The 26,952-nt window shown below is 48.3% G+C and overlaps 3 protein-coding genes across 3 annotated transcripts in view; 2 read left to right on the top strand and 1 right to left on the bottom strand.

Moving 5' to 3' along the window:
- Window positions 1-9,024, bottom strand: part of LOC135814375 (ATP-dependent translocase ABCB1-like) — a 32,223-nt gene extending 23,199 nt beyond the window's left edge. Inside the window, exons 1-7 of the mRNA XM_065327488.1 lie at window positions 8,499-9,024; window positions 6,328-6,412; window positions 5,802-6,086; window positions 2,963-3,096; window positions 2,373-2,547; window positions 1,556-1,680; window positions 269-440 (exon numbers count right to left, since the gene is read on the bottom strand). Of these exons, the coding sequence (XP_065183560.1) occupies window positions 269-440; window positions 1,556-1,680; window positions 2,373-2,547; window positions 2,963-3,096; window positions 5,802-6,086; window positions 6,328-6,412; window positions 8,499-8,881 (1,359 nt within the window). The 5' untranslated portion in view covers window positions 8,882-9,024. The remainder of the gene's footprint in view (window positions 1-268; window positions 441-1,555; window positions 1,681-2,372; window positions 2,548-2,962; window positions 3,097-5,801; window positions 6,087-6,327; window positions 6,413-8,498) is intronic.
- Window positions 9,025-20,265: 11,241 nt separating this feature from the next.
- On the top strand, window positions 20,266-22,374 carry LOC135814355 (ras-related protein Rab-35-like). The gene has a single exon (XM_065327469.1). The coding sequence runs from the start codon at window positions 20,819-20,821 to the stop codon at window positions 21,524-21,526; it is 708 nt and encodes a 235-aa protein (XP_065183541.1). The 5' UTR covers window positions 20,266-20,818; the 3' UTR covers window positions 21,527-22,374.
- A 2,440-nt stretch (window positions 22,375-24,814) lies between these two features.
- On the top strand, window positions 24,815-26,942 carry LOC135814348 (ras-related protein RabC-like). The gene has a single exon (XM_065327456.1). It carries the CDS (start codon window positions 25,121-25,123, stop codon window positions 25,796-25,798), a length of 678 nt encoding a protein of 225 aa, XP_065183528.1. The 5' UTR covers window positions 24,815-25,120; the 3' UTR covers window positions 25,799-26,942.
- Window positions 26,943-26,952: the final 10 nt, after the last annotated feature.

The following is a 26,952-nucleotide window of genomic DNA, read 5'->3' as shown; positions in this document are numbered from 1 at the left end:
GGTCACGTGGGTCTCCCCGGGAGAGGGGAGAGAGACTCAAAAAGAATCTTGGAAAGATGACTCAATTGGCTATTGAACCGCCCAACGGCCGACACCCCCTGAAATCCCCCAAACTCTGGGTGGACTTGAAAATGATCCCACTTATGGGCTCACCACACCTCAGTAAGTGGGTGAGGACAAGGTGCAGAAAAAGGATTGACACACACACACGCACACACACACACACACGCACACACACACACACGCACACACGTGCATGCATCCGTACCGTCACCATGTCGCCTGGCTCCATGTCGCCGTTCCATACAAATCGTGTGCCGGTGTAGAAAGCCAGCCCGTAGGTAGCAAACATCATCAGGTACACAACGGAAAAGCCAAAACCAGTGACGAATCCCTTGCGCACGCCAAACTTACGTGCTCCTTCCAGCTCCATCTCGTATCTAACCGTAAAGAAAGGAAACAAGCAGCACAGCTTACTTCCACATGTCATGAGCTAAACACACACGATAAACAGTGCGAAGATATTCACTCAGCAAATTGTGCAGCCTAAAATCAAACTGTCACCAGTTGTAGTCTTCGGGATGCTGAGTCGAATGGTCTTGGTCCGAGGAATCGCAAACAGCGGTGCCCTGCCTCGAGACCGGCCTTGCACTGGTGTGGAGTGTACGCACGACATCAGAAGATCCGACTACTCTCCGCCAAGACCCTGCACACACTGGGGATTATGTACCCGCGCCCAAAGACGAGTAACTGTCCACCACTGTAACTAGATACTATACCGTCAGAAAGTGCAACAACTAGGCATACAACTGACAGAGTACTGAGACATTTCATGACCTGACACCTAGCTTCAACACAAAATGAAATGTGACATTCATTGCCAGATAAGTGATTCAATCAAAAGGCTAAACAAGAGCAAGCAGAACATCAACATCTGCAAACCTGATCTTTCCAGTGACTGATGCCCAAAACAGGCAATAGTTGTAAGTAGTAAACTCTGAACCAGGCCATAGCAAAGTGACTGAAGACCACCCCCCCCCCCCCCCCCCATTTTCGTGTAGAATATGACGTTGCACAAGACACGGCACTCTAAGATACAGCAAGAGAAGTAGAACGGCGCAGTGGGTAGGGGTTTGGTGGGGTAACATGTTCAGATATTTCTATCCGGTTAGCATGGGCACGAAGGCGGGCTTTTTACATGCACCGTTGCGAAAACACCGTACTCCAACTACCCGAGCGGGTGTTTAGGAGCAAACTGCTACACGACTACCCACTCTAACCACGGGATGGCACGGGTACCCTACTACCCGATGACACCCAGGGGCGTCGCACACGGTACGGTCACTACGGTATTGACCGTACCACGTTTTGCCCCAGATACCCCGTGAATCAACAAAATACACTGATCTGGGATCTAAAATTCCAAAATTTTCGGCTCAGCCACCACTCCCCCACGAGTAAATTGTACTTCTGATGGCTTACCGTACCACACTAAAATACCTTCCGACGCCCCTGCACCCTTAAAGAGAAGCAAATAAGACTTAGCAGTGCCCACCTCTCAGCTTCCTGGTTCTCACCGCCGAATGCGACAACCGTTCGCACGGATGACAACACTTCGCCGGCAACTGCACCCGCCTTGGCGTACGCGTCTTGCTCTTGTGTGCCGATCGAGGAGACAAGCTGACGAAAAAAAGAAGAGTGAGAAAGAAGGAGCAAAATACTAGTAAGGCCACAATCTCCTGAAACGTACTGAAACGAAGCCATGGCCGGTCAACACCCTTCCATTTAGGGTTCATTTGATGGGTGCGATCCGGAACAGGATTGAACAGCTGGTGCACAGAGAGCAGCCTCATCACCACGCCAATCAAACGGTACTCCGGAAACAGAATGCCGGTACACTCTTTTTTCTTCGTGAAAAGTACTCCGAGCGTGGTGCCATTGGTCACTGTTTGTACTACAAGCCACATCGTACGGTGCAAAGTGCATGCCAACTGCAACAGAATAACGGATATGCGTGGTCCGTTTGGACAAAATCGATGCTCCCGCCAGGTTTGACACTGACATTCTAAAGCTACTCTGGTTATAAGCAGAACATGTTCTGGCCGATCCAATCCAGGTGTAGCTTCAACCAGACATGCTGTTCTGGCAGATTCTGCTCCAGGTTGTGCCAAGCAAGCACATCCGTATAGTGGTCGTAGCCATCGGACGACATCAGACGCTCATCTATTCCACCGCATACCTGTTGACATTCAGTGTAGCCCGGGATGTGCTCCGGTGTGGGCTAGATTTAATGACTGTCCTCGGGACAAGAAAGAAAAGCGTAGCATTTATCTGCAAACAGACAGTACCGAGTCTGAACTGCACCGCATTACCTTAGAAACAAAGATGCCCGATGCCACCAGGAAAGGTCCGCCGCCAAACAGAACCACCAGCGTCAGCTTCCAGCCTTTCACAAAGCCGATGATGAGACCGGCGACGTGAGTGGCGATCCACTGGAAGAAGAGGCCGTTCTTGTCGCCAATACCGCCATACACCTTCACCAGATCGCTGCAGCGGTGAAGAGTGCCAAGACAAACAGACGGGCAGGCATGTCAGGATAAACGCTCAGCCCAGGGAACCACCCAGAGCTACTTAATGCATGCAGCGACTCCGGCCACCTTACCCCACACACAGAGGCACTGTGAATTTTCGGGCCTGGCCTGTCATCAGGGTACAAATCAGTGAAGTGGAGAGTCAGAATACAACTAAGTCAAGCCAATTAGATAGCTGGTGTGGATTGCGCAGATGCATGTACCACATTGAAGAATTGGAGACGCTTCCAATTTGTTCTAGAGATGCCAGTTAGACCATGTAAATATTCGGAGACAAGCAACTCGACGATCCCCCAGCCTAACAAGGTTCAAAAGCTAGCTGTCCAGAGATCAAGTAGACACAGAGACAGAGGCCTCTACTGGCGACTTACTCAGACATTCGAGAAGACAGCTCTCCAGTCTTGTGCGTGTCGAACCAGCTCAGGTCTTGGTTGAGAATGGAGGCGAAAAAGTTCTTGCGAATGCGTCTCGTAAGCCTCTCGCCAACCGTTGCCCAAGCAACAATCTGTAGATGGACACACCAGGGCAAGAATAGAAGATCATTTCAGTGAAACTGAGTAAAGTTTCGATCCACACAGCCTCCACTATATGGCACATGCGTACACACCGGGCATAGCAATACACAGTGCAACATAATACAGTTACTGGTAGGCCTTTTTTTGCCGGGCTTTGACTGATTTGACTGAAAATGGACTCTGCAGCGTTTTCCAGTGTTGCCATGACTACCATGGCTGCAGCGGCAAAAAGCTGCGGAAAATGCTGCTGAGCAAAACCCGAACAGACGGTTACAGACTTGTCCAGCCTCCTGGCCACCCAAAGTCTGGACACCCCAGTACCTTCTAAAGACATTCTATATTATTCTCTTCTTTTTTTGCTGAACATACCTTAACGCACGCGAAGTGATGCACCGAAGTAGGCATGAAGCTGCCAAGGCAGCCAGCAAAATGTGTTATCACTGATAAAAGACTGCCCGTGTGCACGGTGGCTAACAGAGCAGCAAGAACAATCATTAGTCAGTCGATATGTACTGGTATACTGACTGCCATCAAGAGTACATAACCCCCACAGAGTGTGCAACTCCCACATGCCCTGCTGTCCCGACAGAATTTCAAGTTGACGTCATTTTTTGTGACGCAATGCTCCTTGCACCAGTGATTTACTGTTAATTACAACACGTGTACGGGTGTCAACGCATCACACGTTTTTCTTTGCACAGGATCAGATCGGCTTCGGTCAACCACAGGTTCCGGATTCGTCTGATAATCCGTGTACAATGCACATTGCATCATCAAAATGACGTCAACTTGAAATTCTGTCGGGACAGCACCCATAGTCGAGTTGCACACTCTGGGGGGTTATGTACTCTTGCTGCCATTGATTGGCAACGGCAAGAGTACATGATTGTACTCTTAGTAACAGTAAGTGGACTGAGGTCATTATGTTACATTACCAACACAAGCAGTACAATCTTACATGCTGTCTAGTGCACAAAATACAAACTAATATCACAGCCGCATCAGCGAACAAAAAAAGTGGAAAGTGGGACAAAGCGTAGATATTTCATGAAATCTGGACAAAAGTCGTCCGCATGAGGACCTCGTCACAGGACATGTTCTCTCAAATCTGGACTGTCCGGACGAGGTCGGGACGGTTGGACAGTCTGCAGCTAGCATTTCCCGCTGCCCGGCACATTCTCAATGTCAAATTGCGCCACTGTCAGCGCCAGAAATGCATGACTGCCGAAAAGCCCGAACAAGTTGGGAAAAACCGCTGCAGCGCAAGTGCAATGTGACCGGTAGGGAAATATAAAATATTTGCCGCTGTTTTCTATTTTCCGCAGTCGCGGAAAACGCTGATTTTTGTCTCAGTGTGACCGGGGCCTTAGTGCGTATTCTGATAAGACGTAGTCTTTCTTAGTACGAACATTGCCTGGATCACAGGTGCATTGATCCAGACTGAATTATGCCGGGGACAAAGCAAGACTCACATAAGCATTTTTTCCGTTGCGATGAGCGGTGCGACGGCCACGAAACCGGGAAAACCCCAAATCGCATCCATCTCGCAGCTCACGCAACTGCCGCAACTGGGCCATTTCAGAAATTGAGCTTGGCTCAGCTTTCGCGATTCTGTGTACGCCGTTGACCTTTTCTGCAGCAAAATTGCACAAAGGTTCAAGAGTTGCTTGTAGATTTGTACAAGGTGTACCAAGCCGCGCGATTACCATGGTGACATGCTCACCAGCATTGAGCTTCGTGCCAAATCAGCAAGGCGACTTCGCATCGCTGACTTCTTCCGTGAATGGCTGTTGTGAACCCTCCGGTTCTCTAAAGTATCAGGAACGAACGACCCCACACGGCACGAGGACAACTATTTAATCTCAACAGTATATTTCACTTCCATCGACTAACAACAATGAACAATGAATGAACAACTGAAACAACTGAATGAACTGAATGAACAACTGAATGAACTGAACAACTAACACTAAAACCACCAGGTAGTTATAGCGTGAAAATGACAGCGTATATGAGAAAAGCATACACATACAACATACAACTACAGCGCACACAGCAAACCGCACATAGCGCATGTAGCGTATACTACGTCGTAAACATCAGCGGTACGGCGGAGTCGGGATACAGGTGCATTGAAACGAACACAATGTCACAAGCGAGAAGGCCTTTCACTCTCGAGAACTTTGTCGTTTCACAACAATGGCATTTCGCTAGTTCGCATCGCACGCCGCAGATCTCGTTGCATCACCCATCGCATCGCAAAAGCTTAAGCAGGTAAAATTGTTAGTGTTTTCTGAATCTGGACCAATTCACGATGAAATTTTTAATATGACTAGTTCTGTACTGTATATGCAAAATTTCGATTGGCAAGGCAAGATTTTAGTGAAAACACTCCTTTCACTAAATCGCTAAAACATCACCGGTGCTAAAATTAGCTGTTTTACAGTGGCTGCGTTCGATTATGCACTTGAATCGATTCATGAATCCATTCGCATGGATTCAAGTCGTTCGATTTTCACATCATGAGCACTGGAATCGATTCGGAATCCATTCACCCTATTCACATGGTGTGATGTGAATGGCGCGAATCGATTCATGAATCGATCCGTGAATCGATTCGCGGGCATAACCGAACGCACTCACTGCGTTGTACATCTCAAGCTGTATGGTTCCATATGCTGAAAGTTCAATGTACCTGTATATAGGTGACAGCGAGGACACCGGCCGCCAGTGCACAGTAGATGATAGCCAGGTCGCCCATCTTCTCAACCAGGCCATCGAGAGGGTTGACCGCAGTGGCATTATTGGTGGCATTGGTGACATTGGTCCCGTTGGGCACGAACGGCGGTGCCGTGTTGGAAAGCAGCGAGATCGTGTCGCCGAAGGTCAACATCATCGCCGGCAAGAAGACACCGTGAGCGGCGCCGAAGAAGCAACCCAAGAAGATCATGATGCGATCAAACTTGTCCGCGTACTGAAACTGCACCGAGTTAGAACAGAGAAGGACACAGCAAACTGGGTCAACAACACGTGGCTTGGACTGTGACTGGAACTCAATCTCTCGGTACTTCGACATGGTTGAGTGACGGTGTAAATACCCTGTGTTTCTGGTTCCCTTGAGGACTAGTACTTGGTATTATGATAGTAGCACCCTGAGTTACAACAAAAAGCCCTACTTTCCCTTCTGTACACATCTTGTGATAGTAGAGCTATAAACTTACGAGGCGTGACGTGGACACAAGCTCGGGCTTGCCCTCCTCCTGATCGACCAGTGGAGCGGCTTCATCTCCATCTGCATCTCCGTCGCTGCACATGCACATGTACACACACACACACACACACACACACACACACACACACGCACACAACACACGAAATACAGCATACAAGTTCATGAGGCTGCTCCGTGAACAGCAAAGGTCAAACTGACATGCTCAGCAGACCAATCAATCCATGCTCACCAAGGAATATCCACAGCCTACTGTATTTTCAGGAGTATAAGCCGCACTTTAAACACTTACACTAGTAAATTAGTTCGCCCAAAAAAGTCAGTGCAGCTTCTACCTCCATGATCAAATTAACGGTGATAAATAGGATAGATGTCTGTACTGTAAAACGGGTAACTATTGCTACGTAAAAATGTTTGCGAATTTCGCGAGAGGCCCCGAATCGCAAACTTTGAACAACGAAACTCGCGCCATGTAAAAGTTCAGTGCAAGGACTGACTCGACTGTGTAGAACGACTCGCAAACATAAAACAGCGCAAACCAGTCTCAATTTGTAAAACGCAAACATTTATTGTCGCAAACGTTACCCGTTTTACAGTATTTCATGACAAAAATAGAAGGTGCGGATTATACTCCAGAAAATACGGTGCTGTGTTTATAGTCAACATGAATGGAATGTGTGTCAATGAGGTGATCGTCAACTAGACGGTCACCTCATTGACACGCACTTGGTGACACACCAGACCAGAGCTTTACAGCACACAAAGAAGATAGGAACGGCATCCAGAGTGACTTCATATCTTTGTCATGTGATCTTTGTACATGTATTTGTGCTCGGCAACTACTGTAAATATACAAAATTTCGGCGCTGCAAAATTTCGGCACTTCACGATTTTTGACATTTCGGCGGCGATTTATTTTCGGCGTGGGGTAGAGGGCATGGTATAGTGCGACAGATGCTGTGAAAAATTTCATCGGCGTTTTAATTTAGGCGTTTTGGGTCGGTGCCGAATATAGCCGAAATTAAATAGCTGCCGAAAATTTGTATATTTACAGTACTGTAAGACATGTATATATAACGAGGAAGCAAATCTAACGTTTTAACGGATGACATTTCTTCGTTATAATAAGATCCGTTCAGGCCGTACTGCTTCATATATGCTGTGTGTGGATATGGCAGAATACTGCAAGATCGTTAACATAATTATCTTCTCGTTTACCTATGAATTTTGGACAATCGTTAAATTTGCGACTCGTTATAATAACATGTCTTACAGTATACAGCCATCAGCGTGCTTCATTGTAGAGACACAGATAGTGTAGATGGAAGGTCAATGGTCAAAACAAGGTCAATGGTCGAATGCCATATAAGGAAGGTTCTGATGTATAGCACCTTGGGTCAACGGTTATGTGCCATGTATGGATCGATGCTATGAGGCTCAGGCTGCGCACGCGTGCGCGCGCGTCGAGCATGCATCGTTCGTCCCAGTTGTCCTCGGCTGCACCGCGGTACCGGTGGACAAGGCAAGGCAGCTGGTGCCCTCTACCGTAGGATTGTTGCCCTCACATCAGAGAAATCCGGAGAGCTGCTCCCATCCACGGTTTGCCTAGTCCGTGCGACGCTGGGCTCTGCCCCCGTCCGGTCAACAGCAGCAGGCATACAGTTACAGTACGTGGCCATTGATACCCAGCTGCCATTGTCCAAAACAGATCAGCTGACCTGGTTGTTGTGGAGTGCGAGCTGGCTTGAAATGATTGGGAGCCAAGTTGTTTTTAAAACATGCGTGCCATTTCCGTGTGTTTCTAATTTGTTTAATCCAACTTTTCGCACTCACTTTGCGTACTTTCTCTCTTCTCCTTTACTAATGTTTCTAGCACATACATGTAGACAAAATAGGACATCCCCCGGATAGGCGTGAGCCTTTGGGTAATCCTGAAATGAGGGTTACTTTACAAGGTTCGAACATGCACGTGATACCTGATTACATGTCAGGTATTCTTTGCAGTCTTGCAACTCTCGGTTGCTTTTTTTCCCCCTAAGGTTTATAAGGTTACAATAATGATAAAAAGGAAAGACTTCCAAATCATCAGCATTTCTGAATTGCCAGCATGGCACATTTACGCTAGCCAACCACCCAACAACAATTACAAGATCACCTACTTACCCTCCTCCCGACTTGGGTTCCTCGTCGGACAGGTCAGAGACTGAACGCTTACTCGACGTGGTTGACCCATGACTGGGGTTTGGGCTGGAAGGGATTTTCAGGGCATCTCCACATGGTGGAGCAATAGTATCCAACGGCTGCTTCTGGGGCTCTTCGACTTCATCCTTCTTCTCCTCCTGCACGAGTGGTGCTTCGTCCACTACTACAGGGTCCGGCTTCTCAGGCTCTAAATCGTCCACCGAATCCTGAGTGCTAGAAGCTGTGTCCTGCCTCAGAGCACCATTCTCGTAGGCTATCTGGGCTATACCAGGTTTACTGGGGGAACTGGGTTGAGAGGGCACCGGGTCAACGGGCACGATTTTGTCCTCGCCAGCATCTGCCATCTCTTTTTCGGGAGGGCAACTCCTCGCGAGTAATCGCCGCACCCTGCTGGCAAAGGCAAGCTTCCGTGTGCCGAAAAAACACACACGAAAGAAGAAACCACAATGTTTCTACGGCCAGTCAGGCCAAATAAACACTCAAACGAACGTCCTACTGAAAGCAAAACTTTATACAGCTGTAGCCGCCTTTTCGGCATTCTTTGAGTTTTCCTCGGGGTCGATTTAATTGATGACATAATCTTAACGTGGAATGTACGCATTTACACCTCCACCGTACGGGCCACGGGTCCGCGATATAGCAAGAGTACATAACCCCCATATGTACTCTTGGACATACACAAAGTCTTCGAGGCATCTGCGCATGCGCGATTTGCATGTGTGGTCACTACGTCACAACACGTGCAAGTGCAGTAGTGCCAGTACGGTAGAACTGGCGGATTTGTGAAGTCCGGGACTCCGGGTCCGGATCCGCGGAATGGACGGACATAATACAGCTGACCTTCTGAACTGCTACACGCGTGTGTCGAATTCCGTATATACATTACCCATATAAAAACCGCTCTGTGAGCGGTTCTGAAAAACCTCTACTGGTGCAGCCCCGTCGTAAAAGTAAGAAATTAGAACTGGCGCATTGTCCTCCCAAATGTGAACTGATCCACCTAAATCGCGATTGACGGGACCCGAACGCACCAGTAGCACGAGGTTCCTACCTGTGGATGCAGCTGAGCTGGGGACGCTGGTCCATAGCCAAAGCCAAAGCGGCAAAGGTGGGCTTCGGGGTAGATGAGTGTTGTATGGTAACTTGATCAGCGCCGACGCCGGCTGTGATCCTGTTCCCTCCCGACCTCGTGCTACTGGTGCGTTCGGGTCCCGTCAATCGCGATTTAGGTGGATCAGTTCACATTTGGGAGGACAATGCGCCAGTTCTAATTTCTTACTTTTACGACGGGGCTGCACCAGTAGAGGTTTTTCAGAACCGCTCACAGAGCGGTTTTTATATGGGTAATTTCAGTTCTTTTTCTGTTCCCTCCCCCACCCTAGCCCAGCTCCGAAGATAAACATGGTGAGCACGCGCGCGATGCACTGTATGTAGCCATGCGACTGCAGTAGCACACTGATACATTCCAGCCCTCCCCACCTCGCTACCCCGCACACAGACACCTTGTGACAAACACGCACATGCACATGGCACACACACACACATGGGCGCGCACACACATACATACACACACACGACCCAAACAGGAAATTCTTGATTGTATAATGCCATGCAAAGCAGTGGCCACCATACTTCAGGAAGTCAGTTGTGAAACAAAAATAATTCAACTACAATGTGTAGGTAAGCTAGCGGCCAAAGCACAACATTGCAAACCGTGATGATATTTGCCTAAGGATTGCAGTTTGCAGACCACACCATGGAAGCAGTGAATACAGAATTATTGTAATGTCATACAAAGACAAGCAAAGAAGTGGCCACCACACACCAGAAACTTGCAGAAAGTCACATATCCAACAGATAGAGAAGTGAACAGCATCTGGTACAGCCCACACAAAACCAAGCTGACCTGATACTCGTCCGAAGATCGTAAGTGGCAGATCCTTTTCAACGATAGCATGCAGGTGTACGTTACACGCATGGACAAAATCTGACCGTGTCACCGGCATACATTGTCATCACATGCATACCCCACAGGTTACACACATGCACAGTAGAAGCACAATAAAAGCAATGGAAAAATATGAAGGGGTTGCTGAAGCATCTTCACACTTCAATTTCAGACTTCGATGTGGTCGTCACGGGGTGATATACCTGCAAGATACAAGTGATACAGGAAGAAAGCATAAGGTCGTGAGGTAGGCTATGAGACACCACAAATGGGTCACCTACATGTATGTTCAGGGCTGGTGTACACACACACGCAGAATTATCATAATCGAGAATTTCCCAAACTACAGAAGAGCAATGAAATCCATTTGCATGCACAGGAGCAATTTTGCAGTATGATGCGCAGCTCGGGAATACACCTGTTGGCAATGGATTACATTCCCATTGGAATTCCCATTCACGTGGGATTCACAGAAGCAATTTGGCAGTGTACTGCGCAATGCGACACGACCTGCGATTCTGCGTGCGATGCGAACTCGCACAAAATACCATTCACAGAATCAGGACAAGACGTCAGCGATGCAACAGCGCCTTGCTGACGTGCCTCAAGTCAAAGCTCAATGAGAATGCGTTTGTCGGTTACAACTGGTACAAATGTACAAGCAATTTCTGAAAATGCTCCTGTGAATCCTGCTTTAAGCAGTGCAGGAATGTCCCTCCTCCGCTCCCCCCCCCCCTCCACACCCTCATGGAACTTGACAAGGAAGGGTGGTCTTCGCGGTTCCCAACATCTATTTGCAGTTTCTGGTCTCCACTATGTCTTTTCAATGGGGATTTGTACGTACCATAAAAGCAAGCCTAAAAAATGAACAGCACATTTGCCGTTCCCCCACTGGGGAGGATGCGTTCCACAGCTATCCTGACAAGATATTCCGAGAAGCGGTGCTGAGTGCAATGCATTGTGAAACTGAAAAAGCTGACCAAGCCGCGGCACATAACGTCTAAACTTCAATTGTAGTTCGCCAGCTGACTACTTTCAAACTCCATGTAGGTTGGAGTACAGCTGGCTTAGAAGTTGACAACAACGGCGCACGCACATAAGCAATGGCCACCTTACCTGTACTGTAGCAGTACTTCCGAGTTCCCGTATGGGAGTTCCCTCACTGTGTGTGCAATAGCAGCCTCATCGGACCAGTTCAATGCGACGCGGACAGTCCGACACTGAGGAGGACATTGAAGAAGTGAGAGACAGGAAGAATGGTTGATTTACAATTCAACTAGCAAGGCTGCACACCCACGAAGTTCCACTCACCATTGTGCCGTCCTTCTTGGAATGCAGAAATAACGCTTCCTCTCGAGAACGCAGCCTGTGACAGAGAAAAAGGAAGGAGCATCGCCATCGGCATTGGTCCTCTGCTATCACCGATTGCCGAGTTGCACAGTTCACTCTAACAAGACTGAGGATGTTCAAGAACTCCCCATCCATACCATTATTGGAGTAAGAGGAAAGGTCAGATTGCCTAGTTCCTAGGGCCTAGCATTCCTGGATGCCAGGATGTGCTGCCCCCGCCGCCGCCCCCCCCCCCCCCCCGAGAAAAAGGAAGGAGCATCGCCATCGGCATTGGTCCTCTGCTATCACCGATTGCCGAGTTGCACAGTTCACTCTAACAAGACTGAGGATGTTCAAGAACTCCCCATCCATACCATTATTGGAGTAAGAGGAAAGGTCAGATTGCCTAGTTCCTAGGGCCTAGCATTCCTGGATGCCAGGATGTGCTGCCCCCGCCGCCGCCCCCCCCCCCCTTCTACTGCCTGGAAAGGGCAACATATGTGACAGCGTTCACCAGTACAGTCGGAGGAGAACATGGGAGAAGGCAAAAAAGGGCAACACACATGAATCCCTTATAAACAAGCAGTGGCAACTCTAGCACCAGCAATGTTGGACTTACATCCCAGCCATTGCCGCCGGATTCAGCGGCTTCTTCTTCTTCGTCTCCCATCTTGGAAGCACTCCTTACCGTAAGTTCAGTCCTGGGATCGGGAGTACAGTCGGAGGAGGACGTCGGAAAAGGCAAAAAGGCAACACACATGATTCCCTTATAAGCAAGCAGTGGCAACTCTGGCACCAGCAATGTTGGACTTACATCCCAGCCATTGCCGCCGGATTCCCACGCTTCCTCTTCGTCGTCTTCCAGTTCCCAGGTTCCATCTCGCAAATACTCCTTCCCGTAAGTAAGTGCAGTCCTGGCCTGGGTGGATGCGCAGTACATTGACGATGGCGGAGATGGAGCAGGTCAGAGAGCCCTATAGGGGTCCCAAGAGCAGATTGTGGCCAAATTCGGGACGATGCCGGACGCCAGTCAGTATGAAGTAGCGAATTGCGGACCGCCACGTAGATTGGGGTCGCGGGGTCATAATCCACGGGCACTACTCGTACGTTGCTCCAAAAAAGGGCACTGCACTGTTCCACAGTTGCTGTTAGCGGTCGCCAAAGGCACTTGGTAGGCCGGTAATTGGGTCACGTGTCAACAAAGTGTCAACAACGTGTCAACAACGTGTCGACCACGTGTCTTTAGCGGTACACTAATTTTGGTGTCCCCAAACTGAAAACATCGAGCACCAGTATGGAAAGGCTTTAGACAGAAAGCCTTTCCAATATAGTAGTAGAGCCTCTCCTGACCTGAGCCCTGACCGGTGAAGTACAGGTTCCTGCACGAGTACGAGGGCAGTACCGCGGAATCCAGCCCGCGCCGCGATAGCGGCAAGGGCTGGATGAACAGCGGTACTGGCCGAGTATGAGTGACCATGGTGACTGGAACGTGTTTCCCGTGCACGCGTGGTGCACCCAAGCCAAATAAAGAGATACGTACATGCATGACAGACACACCTGCATTGTGGTTTGTGATTGTTTTCTGGTACAGTACAGTTTTTGTAGTAGTCCATACTGGACCATGGTGCTTTTTTTTCTCGTGGCCCGTCGTCATGCGCGCGTCAAGTGACGACGGGCAGTAGAATCCGTTCCTGCCCGTCGTCACTTGACGACGGGCAGTGGATCCAGTTCCATCACCTTTGTCTTTGACTGAGTTTGAGCAGGCAGGACCGCGCTTTCCAGCCCGCGCTGTTTGATCTGTCATTGGTCAACTCCAAGGCGACGATCACGGGACATACGGGAATGACCCCTCTTTCTGACGAGTCAACACTACAGGTCAATGCGAGCTGATGCCTGTGAAGAAGAGGTTGGTGCGACTTCAGCGATACTTCAGCGATACTTGGGGTGTGTGTTTTTTGTACATGGGAGCTAGCGCTTTCCTGCCGGCTTGAATTCTCACTTGACTGACTCACGCCTGACTGCCATCCAGAGCACACGAGAAGTCCATCGAACCGTCCACTTGGCAAACCTGCAAGAAAGCACCACTCCCTGCTCAATAGACAATAAACTGTGTTTCGAGGAATTCACCCCTCATCAGTTGTATTGAGCCTGAGTAGGCTGAGCAAGATCGTGCCCGAAGAGCTCCACTTATAATAGACTAGTGCTCTCTAGGCACAAACATCACCAGGGATACAAACTTACAGAGACGCTCCGTTTCCAGCGCGACAAACACCTCGTGAACACCATATACTGTAGCAGCGTGAGTCAGTGTCGCGGCTCATGGAGGTGCTGAACAACTGAGCGCTGAAAACCATTGGCCATTCACAACGCTGTTGCCTCCAAACTATCTAATTCGCAAGCCCGCGCTGGGGACAACAATGTGAAGAAGAGGTTTGTGTGACTTCGGCGATACTTGAGGAATTGTACGTTGCTTCCTACATGTGAGCTCGCGGTTTTCCTGCGGACTTGAATTCTCACTTGACTGACTCACGACTGCCATCCAGTGGTTTCTTTTCGCCCTGTAAATATCCAGAGAATTTGTACCTCTCTGACTTTGTCCACCAGATTAGTATCTTGAACCCGCCGTTGTAACCCCTCTGTACCCTGTTGTAACTAACTTTTAACGCGCCTGGAAGTTGCGAGCGTCATGTACATGTGATGTATGCCGGCTGATGATGGTTCCTGGCCGAGAAGGTTGAGTGAGAACTAGGGTCCAGCGGATTCTGCCGGCAGAAAAATTGGCAGAATTCGGTACATTTTCTGGTAAGTTTCATGCATGTTTGGTATGTGGATAAAGAAATGGAGCAGAATTCGAGGAATTGTCCGCCATAAGGTTTGTATGGTTCTGCCAATTTTACTGCTTTTCGAGCAGAATCTGCCACCTTTTCGAGCAGAATCCGCCGGTCCCTAGTGAGAACATCATTGTGCAAAGAGATTCGTGACTTGCGTTGTTGATGGTGTAGGCTTTTCATGTTATACCGTATGTATGACTGTTTTTATTTACTATTTCAGTACTATTTTGTTACCCAACTACTGTCACCTACCCAGCTAGCTCTGTTAATTCTTTGACATCCTCCTGGAGCAGCAAAGAGTCCTCATGTTCTCATCCGAGCGTGCATCTCACTCTCAGCTCGTTTCTCCCAAACTCTATTCACTCCATACGAAACGTCACGTGTGTGTCATGTGTGCCAAGTCGGACGAGGTGATGTAGTCTGCAATTCTTCCCAGGGTTACCATTCAAGTCATCCAACAAATTCAGCAGTTACAGTGAAACCCGTCTAAGACGACCACTCAAGGGACCTTCAAAAGGTGGTCTCTGTTGCCAGGTGGTCTCCTTATCCAGGGTCATTTGACTGGAAATAGCATCCCTTGGTCCTGGTTGCAGTGGTCTTTTGGGACAGGTGGTCGCCTTATCCGAGTGGTCGCCTTGACAGGTTTTTCTGTACCACCATACTCGCTTGGAGCGTGAAACCCGTAAAAGTAACAGTTACTAATGCCTTCCGCTTTGCCCGTTGGCGTTCTATAAGTATATTATTAGTACATGTATATAAAATGTATACTGATAATCAGAAAACAGTGAATTCGGCACCTGCAAACTGTGTATGGGCCAGCTATGGCCTAGGGATACTGGACTTGCAACGAATATGGCAGGCAATGTGAATTATTCTCCCATCCAGTACAGTGCGAAATCGAGCAAGTGTCGGAACATATGCTTGAGTAGTAGAACACAAGAGAATGATACAGTCGTCCCTCTCTAATCCAGCACTTTATAATCCAGCACCCTCGATAAACCAGCACAATTTTCAGTACCCAAAATTTCCTCTTCATGCACGTTCTAGCAGAAAATCAGATTTGTTAATCCAGCACCCTCCCTAATCCAGCAGATTTCCGTGGCACAAATGGTGCCGGATTATAGAGGGACCACTGTACCACTATTATACTACACTGTACTTGTAGTTCTTCTGGACCATTTCAGAATTCAGTTGAGTTCCTTCCTGGTCAACTCAGGCCACGTTGTCACGGCTATGGAGTGATTCGAGATCAGTCCAGATGGCCAAGCGTGCTTTTACTTATGGTTATTCTACGGTCAGACCCATACCAGCTCTGATCATCACACTTGGTGCAGTTTGAGTTAGCAGTGTCAGCACTGCCTTGCGGTGCCTATAAGTATAAGTAAAGTTAGTTATAACGTCTAGTCACGTTTGGAGGTTGCAGCCGCCAGTCAAGGACATGTAAGGATTTAACAAGTGCGAGACCGTTGAACTCTCCAGGTGCTCAAAGAGGTCGCCAAGACTCTACGTTAAACCTGAATATTCTCTCCGCCGCAATGCCACGGACAAGTAAGAGGACGAAGAAGTCTGCCAAAGTGTTCCACAGCAAGGCTGCCAACCGGGTTGTGCCAGAAGAAGAAGAAGATCGTAAACGGGAGCTGCTGGAACAAGCTGAGAAGGCATACAGTGCAGTACAGTCTGTGTTTCTACATTGCCAGCGACGACACGATGTGTTTTTAGAAAAGGTTCGTACGAACACTGAATGTGTAGACTTCTTTCGCTCTTACCTCACAACTCATCAGTGTTCACCAGAACGTATATGAATATCTAAAGCTATGCGGAGTATTTAATTCAGCTCTTCAAGCGGATAATCAAAGAGCAAAATCTCCTGAGATAGCCAACTATGTAGAAAGAATTCCTGGACACTCCTATCATGAATCTGTTCCAGGGCCCATTACCATTACAAGTTACCTACAGCACAAGCTCTCAGAATTGGACGGTATCTTCCAGGACGTGTAACGTGTTCAGCGATGATCCAGGTCAAGTGCGTATAAAAGAACCTCCACAAACGTTTCGCACCTTGAAGGATTCTACTGGAGAAGTATGCTGGTTGCCAAACGATTTGGGATTCATGGCGCAGTTCTGGTACGTGCTCCATGCCCTGCAATGCATTGTCGATACCATTGCGACCCATGTACCGAAATCCAGGGAATATCTCTGTGAAATAGCTTCATTGGAGATGATTGAAGTCTTGGTGATGTACTGCTCCTGCTATGATGGTGATCTGCTACTGTTGAAGAGTGAGGAAGGAGGTGAACATACAGATCATTGTTGAACGAATTCAGTGTGGCATCTTCAGATCTCTTCAGCGCCAGTGAGTTTTCAGTAAGAAAATGCAATTTGCACCCTCTTAGTACACCCGTTGTTATGTGTACTGGTAGTCTCGTATGTAGACCGATATTTTCACGATCATGTAGTTCATGGACTGGAGTGATGTTCTTTGTAAACTAACTTAAGTTATACCGTCAACGATCCGCTCACGAAATTAATTAATGGCAGTCTTACGCTCTCTCGAATGTAGCTACATACATTGTACATGTAAGCAGTGCGTATTGCCTGTTATTGGTACATGTACATGTATGTTATGTTATATGTTATTCGTTTATTCTCGGAGAAGCCACACTATACACTGTCTCTGTTTTGGTACCCATTTGATGTGTGTATAATAATAATAATCTTTATTTCAGGATTACCCAAAGGCTAACGCCTATCTGGGGGATCTCCTATTTGTGTATGTACTAGTAACATAGTTATGGATGCGAGAGAAAGTGCGCAAAGTGAGTGTGAAATGTTGGTTTTAAAAAGGAATAATAAGAAACACAAGGAAAGAAAGTAAGACAGAAAAGAAAAGAACAAGCATGTAAATCAATGATTGCACATCAAAGGTGTACCAGTGCAGTCGAACTGATACTTAGCAATGTGAATACGTAAATGACGCTTGAATTCAGATAGGGAATCTAAAGTTGTCAATCGGGGTGAAAGACAATTCCAAAGAGAACCAGTTTTCTGTAGGAAAAGGGATGAAACAATACGACCATGTGAGTTAAAAATGAGCTTTTTGGGCCTACGGGCACTACGTGATATGGTTATCGCAAAGCGAGAGAGATATTCTGGGTGAAAATTGATGTACCTAAATAAAACCACAAGAGAAATAAAGATACGGCGAAATTGCAGAGATTCTAAGTGACACAATCTATTCAAATTGGATTTTGATTCATAGATATCAAAGGTTATTTTTGCAGACTTCAGGAGTCGCCGGCAAACCTTAGCCTGGAGTACATCAAGGGACTCTAACTGAGCGGATGTGATCCTAAATGACCAGACAGGAATGGCATATTCAATTGCCGGACGCACATAAGACTTATACAAGAGGAGAATATGGAACGATGGTAAATGTCTATGGAGATGATCAGGACGATAGTGTTGGGAATGAATTATTCAATGAATGAAATTATGAAGAAGAGGTTTCCATTTCCATTTCTTGTTCAGTTGTGCCATATCACACAAAACGTCTGAATTGATGACGAAACTCCATCATCATACTATAGTGCTACCTGCACTGGTATTGTATTACATGTATTCTTTATTTTACTTTGCAAAGTCAAGCGGTACAACACGAAGTACGAGTACTGTCGTCAACGTGTGTAGTAGTTGTCGTTCGAATCTTACTTGAACTGTTTGCCACCAAATGATCCCATTAGCTATTCCCTGGTGAGGTGGCCTGGCAGCAAGTCATTGACGTACTTGTAGACAGCAACAGTCAGTGAGTACTACAATTGTAGTCCGGTTCACTTTTGTATTTTCAGTATCACTTACATGTACATGTACATGTATCATGTAATTGTACGTAAGTGGGGCATGTGGATTATTGTCATGTCACCGTAGACCATGCATGGCCCACGTGACTACTACTACTAGTATTGTGCAGCGCATATGGGGAGTTACCCTGGTCTTTCCCTTACCCACCTGTCCACACGCGCTCTGGCTGTACTGTTGTCTAGGCCGAAAGTACAATGACTGCCATGATGACTGTGGACTGTGTGGTTGAGCTTCTTTTTTGACCTGAGAGTGCACTGCCTATGTAGTACTTAGTAACTTCAATCGATGTCAGAGTGCCGTGCCACGTGACCTCCACGCTTGTCGCTGGATTCCCTAGCAACCAGCTGAAATGATGGCACAAAAGGTCAGTACGGCAGAATGCCAGTCGCGGCCAGAGCGTGCAGTACTTGGCACGCGGGATATTCAAATGTGACCTGAAGACGTCAGTGACAAGCTTGGTCGTGACTATTGCCACGAAAATAGAAGATGAACTTTCGTATCCGCGTTTGTGCGGGCGCGCTGCGCCTACGGAGCTGGGAGTATGGCCGCCGACAAGTTAGCGTATGTTCAGTCGCCTTTTTCATCTCTTGCGCTGCCTGATACGCGTTTGATTTTAGTTCCATCGTGTTCCCCGTCGTCCAATTTAGTTTGCTGCCAAGTTTCACCGGCGTATCACGCCGCGCACCAGACTTGTAGTATTTTTCGCGACAGGTACTCCATTGCTGGATACACCGCCATCATGAGTGTTCGTCCAGCAAAGGGACTGGCGGTGAAGATGTTTTGTCGAGTCTTGGACTCAAGGAGGAGCAGTTATTGCAGGATAAGCCCCTGCCTGGCATGATCGGAAACGTTTCAAATGCATTGGTGTTAGAACTGATGAAGTTCAAAGCGGACCACCACCAGGATCATAATCTACTTGTCGAACTCTTCTTGTCTTGGAGAATGGTCAAATCACAACTCATACTTCGGCTACTCTTCAACAGTCTTCTTGAATTTCTCCAACAGTTTGCAGCAACAAAAAAAAACAAACAGTACAGCTACGGTATGTACATTTTGTACAGTGCGCAAGATTATTCATGAGCCGCGATCCCTGTTGTCAAGACCGATTTTGTGCCGTGGTGAGATCTGGTTTGTGTACAGTGCGGCATGGTGCTTTTCGACAATGGCGGCGCTTACCCCGCGCACTCTAAACTGGAATAAGTCCACTATATTTGCTCCGATTTGCTTCAAACTTTGCCAGTATACTCTACTTGTCTTCAGGAATCGGATGGTATTACAATATTTGCCCGATTCTCAAAACAGAAATTTACCCTGACATCGCTTAGTACTGGTTTGGTTGGTTTGGTTTTTATTATTTCAGTTCGTTGCCTCAACAGTACAAAGTACAAATATCAAGAGGGACGAACGAAAAGAGAAAATAAAACAGAGCAGAGCTAGAGAGGAAGATGCAACTGAAAGGAAAGGAAAACGGAGACGGAAACGGAGAAGTACTAGATACTACCGGTAATAGTAGTAAAAAAACAAAAACAAAAAAAAACTAATACTAGCACACACAGGTTTATACGTGTGTTATGTACTCTTGGTATGATGATTATTATTATTATTATTATCAAATTTTTGATAGGGCATATGACTGATGAGAAAGGGGCTCATTGAAAGCCTTGATATGGCAGGTAAACTCAGTAAAGCCTACTAAACCGTCACTCTAAAGGACCAGTCGGATGTTTTGTAACGAGCGTTGCACTTGCGGGCTATGCGCGCCAGTGGCACGCTATGTTCTTGTTGGCAAAGACTGCCGACGCCGTCAACCAGTCAACCGCTTGCCATAAACTCTTCCGGGCCAGGTCTTCAGCATGGCCCAGGAATGAAAGGATTTAGTGAGTCGTGAACACCAACAGCGTCCTCTTGATCTGGATGATTGACAGGCACAGCCCGTCCCTTGCTCTCTCAGCATATCCGTGTACACATGTAGGGAGCTTGGCTGTCAGACTCAGCGCACAGCACAGTCGAGGGGACGATTCCCCTGGTCCGGTGATTTCATTGACTCGGTAGCGGCGCAGCGAGGAAGGTTTCTTGAAGCTGCATCTACAACATTGTAGTGTTCCCACCTTGGAGCGCAGCTGCTCATGCCGAATTTAGTTGCATGGCCCGGATCGAGGTCGAGAACAGTCTAGCAACATCGACGTTGCGGAACTCGGAGAGGATAAATGAACATTCTTCAGAGGTTTTAGCTGATCGCATTGCGGCTATCTGTTTGAAAAAGACCTTCCGGAAACGTGAGAACCAACTAACTTCTCCCTTTTGAAAGCCGGGTCATGGCGTTGAGACCTGATGGCGGATTGCCTCGTTACAAAATTGTTCTTGTTGGTGAGGAGGGCGTAGGGAAAAGCAGCCTCTGGTATCGCTTCAAGACCGGTCGCTGTCCCGGCGACACGCTGAGCACAGTGGGAATCGATACGGCACACCAGGTGCGAGGCGTAAAGGGTCGGCCTGGAGGCGGCGGCCCGCACCATTCCGACCAGACTGCCCTTGTCGACGAGGAAGTGGAGCTGCAGCTCTGGGACACGGGCGGCAGCGAGGTGCACTACGGCGGAATGACTAAAAACTACTACCGAGGCGCGCACGCCATTTTGTTCGTTTTCGCTGCGGACTGCAGCGAGTCACTGCAGAATCTGAACATTTGGCTACGCGAAGTAGCTAGCTATGGAGACAAGCCACAAATGTTCTTCGCGTGCAACAAAGTGGACCTACCTGAAGAGAAGCAGACCGTGAACTCCTCAATGATACAGAACTTCTTCGTGACACATTGCGCAGACCACCAACAATTGAATCACAGTGCTATGCACCAGCGGATGTTCTACGCGTCGGCGAAGGATCCATGCAACGACGGCTTGGAGAATGCGATGCAGTGCATTGCGGAAATGCTGCACAGCGGGGGAAAGCTGGCGGCCGCTAGCAACGATTCTCTGGCCGAGATGGACAAGAGTAAACCACAGTGGAACTGCTTTCCATGTGGACGATGACGCAGCCTGCATGCTCAATATCCGGTTCAGATTCTACAAGCACGGCACATCATCTCAACAGTACCTTTGCTAGCTAAGCAGCTGTACAGACCATCATACGGCAATAACACACTGGCATGAACTCTAAGCGATGTGCTTCCAGGAGCGTCATCCGCAAGAGGCATGCGCTCCAGATTTCTTTCTTTATCACCGCTGTGACGACTGTCGGCTTTCCGCTTGCGGCCACGTATAGTACGGCGGAGAGCTAGAGGCACAGCAGCTACATGTAGCGCGAAACTCAGACTTCAACGGGTCAATACCGCCTGTTAATGCACGGATGCCAGGAGGTTTTCTGCTTGTCCCGGCTGACTAACCAGACGGCCATCTCCCTTCCCGGTTTACAACTCCTTCGAACGCTTCGAACTTCAATAGTAAGCAAAATCTTGTTTGTACCCGCTGACAATGGCCAAGTGCCAAAGCGTAACATAACAGAGCTGGTTCGGATTCGCGGTGTCATTTGGAATGGGTGTGTCCACCTGCGCAGTGACCCATATTTTACTTCGATGAATCTGCATAGGGTCTCAAAATTTCTCCAAACTATTATCACACTGAAGATATCATACTGCATATAGTGGAATATTTGAGACTCAATGTAAGATTGTAGCCGTGCACTAGTTGCAGTTATGATCTATAGCCCGACACTCAGTGCTGAGCAGATAACAGAATTATCGAGATGTACTATAATTTCTATAAAGTCTATAATCTCTATTAGTATTACTGAGTTTCCGCCTTGCAGTATAGCCTTATTAGGCATATCATAGTTATGACCAACTCAACATTGCGATGAAATGAATCTACTGACTATTCAATTGCTTGCTCGGTTTCAGTAAACTTCTGCAGTGCAAGACGGTGCAGGTAGAGAGTGATCCGCCGGCTGTGTCCGGAGACACCAGATCAAAGTACTGCGCACTATGTGTGCAGCAAAACCCGCAGCACACACATTCCTGGTCTCCAGCACCGTCTCAATCTCGAATCTCAAGAATAACTAAATCTAGTTCTGAACACGCAATCCCAATAATCTATGACCTGTGCAGCTGGAAAGTCTTCACGATGTGTTGACCGGCAACAGTTTGCCTCCAGCGCTCCACCTGCAATCTGAATGCCTCTGGCAGCAGGTGCAACGGGTACTTGGCCATAACGCCATTGCCAAACGGTAGGCTATCCGGCCAGATGCCCACGGCACCGAGGGCGGCAAACGCAAGATCCTCCGCGCCAAACTCACCGTTCGCACCCAGATACTGCGCGCCACTCAGTCGCTCTTCAACTTGCTGGAATATGTCGTTGACCAAGGCGACGTCGGTTTCTGGATCGTAATCGCCGCTGATCTTCATGGCTCTCATGATTCTCTTCGGTATGCCGTACCAATACCATAACATGACCGCCAGCATGGCATGCAGCCAGGAGTCCGACACGTCTATGTTCATGTCACGCACCATCCACGGCTTGACGGTTAGAAGGTGGTAGTAACCCAGGCGACGCACCGCCGGCCCCAGCGACTCGATCATCAGGTCTTTAAACTGTGCGTCACTGAACGTCCAGCCAGCGTATTCGACAATCTCCGCCGATGACGCATACACGGTGCCGTCCTGAGCGACGAAGACCGGGACGTGTGTCTTGCGACCTCTGTCTATACCCCGCCGGTAGCCGGGCACGATCTTGGCGTGAACGCCCAGCGGGTACGAGAGCTCTTTGTACGGAATGCCCACGCCGGATGCCGGCTTATCCAGTGCCCAGCGGCCCAGCTCGCAGAAATGCGAATAGCCCAGGGTGACCAGCACTCCGCCATCCTCTGCTTCATCATCCGATGTGCGATGTGTTGTACGCCGTCGCCGCGTCAGCAACCAAAAACATCCCAGCGTAGCAGCTGTTGCACCGACTGCTACTGCTACAGCAGTTGGCCGCTCAGAGACTGCCCTTTGCAGCAAATCGAACCCCGGCAGCTTCGCAAGGACACCTGATATCCACGGCATTGCCATGGTGGAGTTGACTACCACAGTGGGGCGGAGCATGCAGAGCGAGGGGGAGGGAGAGACAGCGAATCCAGCCACTACTGGCACTAGCAAGTCTCGCTTCTTTGAATTAGTTTCCGTCGGAAACCGTGAAAATTATTGTAAACAATGATCACAATGATTGAATGAATGAATGATGGTCACCTAGTAGTAGATCTACTACTACTACTACTAGTACAGTCAAGACCTACCTGTAGCTGGGTCGGTGCAATGTTCGCGAAGTGAAGTGTCACGTGCGTGCTTACACAACTCAGCTGATCGATGGTGAGTAGATCTACCGGCGCGGTATGACCTTTGACTTCTCAAACTAAAATTTTGACCCACTTGAACACCTTTTACCTGTTCCCATTGCATTCTTTTGTAGTCCGAGTTTACTTCATACAAAGACTAATAATTACAGTAAAACCTGTGACTACCGACCACCCCTTGTCGCGTTCAGCAGGTAGTCGCTAGTCACAGTGCATTTTGAACGTGAGACCTTCCGTGCATGGTGAAGTGGTCGGTAGTGCCGGGCTGGTCGCAGGTGCCCGTACCGGTACGCGGTGGCCTGTAAAAATGAACCAAGCTTGCAAGGGCAAGCGGCTAGAGACTGATTGCATTAATTGATTTGTAGATACTGTGCTACACATGTGTAGTATAAATCATCTCTGAACCAGCACTTGCATCATTCACACTGACTTTCCTCGTATTCGTTCATTTCTCCTGTATCTGGTATCTTATTTTGGAGGTTTCAGCACATTTCCTTCCAAGTACAGTAGTTCAACACTTCGTCATGTGCTAGCTACATGGCATGTATGTAACCACGTAGTCTTTGCTTGTTTTCATTTTCGTGTTGTGTTCTTGCCTTGGATCCGGAGTCGGACTTCTTTTTCGCTGTTGTGTAGAACTACAAATCAATCACGTGCGCCGTCGTGCGGCCGTCGGCCGACGAGTCGGATGATCGACCGTCACTGAAACTAGTGGCTGACTCAACACCGTAGATCTACCGTCACGCGTCATACAAAATGCGTCATGCAGTTGTCCTCGTGCTAGCCTACACTACGGACATGTAGTCGACAGTCAGGATGTTTCTGATTCTGATGACACTGATGAGTGATGTCTGCACTGCGCCCGCGCGCGCGCGCGCCTAGCTTGGCCGCGTGTAGCCTGTGTGGCTGTAGGTTTATTTATGACTCCTTGATTGTGGTCGAGTGATGTAGGGCAGTGATCGAACGCCGATGAGTAACAGTTACTGCAGACTGCAGTATTCTGTACAGTAGTACTCTTGTACTTTCTACTGTAAAATCTACAGAATGAACATGATGAACAGACAGTGATATTATGAGGTGCAGCTTTGATTTGCAGCAGTGGAGTATTTACTGGTCCGACCGGAGTCTTGCTTGCACAGGCACTGGGGAGGGGCTGATAGCGACCCGCAGCCGATTCCTCTTCTCTGTGGTGCGGTGTTGGTCGCCAAACACCTGCTCAGTGTTGGCATAGCTAGCTGCACTGGCTTTAGCGATCCCATACTCAACAGGAAACCGAATAAAAAAAAAGAGAGAGAAACATGGATTATCGTGGAATGGGCTCATATGGCGATCCGCACCAAGACCTCCACTGTCCGAAGTACAAAGTCATTCTGGTCGGGGAAGAAGGGGTAGGCAAGACTAGCATATTCCGACGGCTCAAGGACGGAACTTTCCAGGAAGGCACCGTCACGACGCTAGGACTGGACGAGTTTTCCGCCACTCGTGAACTGGGTAATAGTGGTTCGCTGGTGCGTCTGCACCTGTGGGACACGGCTGGTTCGGAGCGGTTTCGGGCCATGACCAAATCCTATTATCACAGTGCCAATGCAGTGGTGTTCGTGTTCAGTCTGGACCGGTCCGCGTCGCTGATAAGCCTCAAGTACTGGATTGACGATGCAAAGGCGCTGGCCCCGCAGAACGCACTGCACATATTCGTCTGCAACAAAATCGACCTTGCGGACGAGGAGCAGGTGATTTATGAAAACGAAATCGGCGCGTTTTTCGCCTCGCCAGGTCTGAGCTCCGAGAACCTTTACAGGACATCGGCTAAAGAAAACACGGGTATACAGGAGGTCATCGACGCAGTGCTAATGAAACTGGACCAGTGTAGCCAGAGCAGTAGCCACACGGCCGGAGCAATACGGATGGACAGTCAGGAAGACGCGCTAAACCCCGAAATGCCGCCGGACAACTCCATAGCCAACAGGTGCTGCTGATAACTTGGATCCACTGAACTAGTGTGATTATGTTGAGACATGCTCGCATTTCTGTGGGTAATTGATGACCAATGGTACTGGTTGCGGAAGTGACGGATACGGGCTCGTTCTGATTCATCTATGTGCGCGCTTTACTCTCCTCCAGCCAGTCTAGCTGCAGCCAACACCAGGAAGATATAGGTTGGTGCGAGAACCAGCCCAACCCCGTTGGACTGTGTCTGCCCAGGCTGGAGCAGCTGGCGGGGTGAAGCGATGCCAAAAAGCCGCAGCCGGGCATGATCTTACTTCAGTCACCGTCAACGGCATTGTCCGGTGCGTGGTTGACATGGCTCCGACTCGTACTCGTAGCTGATTTGTCGCCCGCGATGGTGCTGTGGCCCATTCGTGCTGTTAGCTGTCCTCTGAAGAACTTGGGCGCTTGCTTTGAATTTGGGATTTCGCTGAACTGGTAGCTACGTTCCCTTAGTTCTCATCTCTTCTCTCACTGAAGCCATTTGGCATCAGCTAAGCTGTTAACTAAGCATTCCGCTGGCTCACTTGAACGCCTTGCGGACCACGCAGTAACAAAATAGATCGTGAACTTGCGTGTCAGCCTACACTGGCCGCGTGCAACACACACACACACACACTGCGCACTTCAGCCGACTTGATCAACCCTGCATGCCGCAGAACTGTTTTTTTTGTTTTTTGTTCTTGCTTCTCACATGAACCATACTGTATTCTAAATTATCAGCATAGCCAAGACATGCTGCAAACAAAGCCTTGCATAATATGCAAGGAATACATAGAATACAGATATATTATATCTGTATTCTACCTTCAATGCAGACTTTTCAGATCGCTATCATATTGTATTTATACTACCCTCTTTATATGAAGAAATGAAGACCAAGGACTTGAACTACAGGTTACGCTATAATGTCCACTAACACCACCATTAACTTTACAATCAGCTCATGCGATAACATTGCACATGAGCTGATTGTAAAGAAACTGGCGGTGTTAGTGGACATTATAGCGTAACTTGTAGTTCCTTGGTCTTCATTTCTTTTTATAAATTAATCCTTGGCTCTCCCCCTGAGTCTAACTACCCTCTTTGTTTTCTTTTTGAAACCGTAGGAAAGACTGGGATTGTCTGAGCAGATTGCAAGCGT

The sequence above is a fragment of the Sycon ciliatum genome, chromosome 1 (assembly GCF_964019385.1).
Source record: "Sycon ciliatum chromosome 1, ocSycCili1.1, whole genome shotgun sequence".
In the NCBI taxonomy this organism is placed as follows: Eukaryota; Metazoa; Porifera; class Calcarea; order Leucosolenida; family Sycettidae; genus Sycon; species Sycon ciliatum.
The sequence above is the reverse complement of the archived record's forward strand: the minus strand, read 5'-3'. Positions and strand labels throughout refer to the sequence as shown.

Excerpts from the sequence above, each read along its gene's own strand:
- LOC135814355 (XM_065327469.1), top strand. The coding sequence starts at position 20,819 with ATGGCGTTGAGACCTGATGGCGGATTGCCTCGTTACAAAATTGTTCTT.
- LOC135814348 (XM_065327456.1), top strand. The coding sequence starts at position 25,121 with ATGGATTATCGTGGAATGGGCTCATATGGCGATCCGCACCAAGACCTC.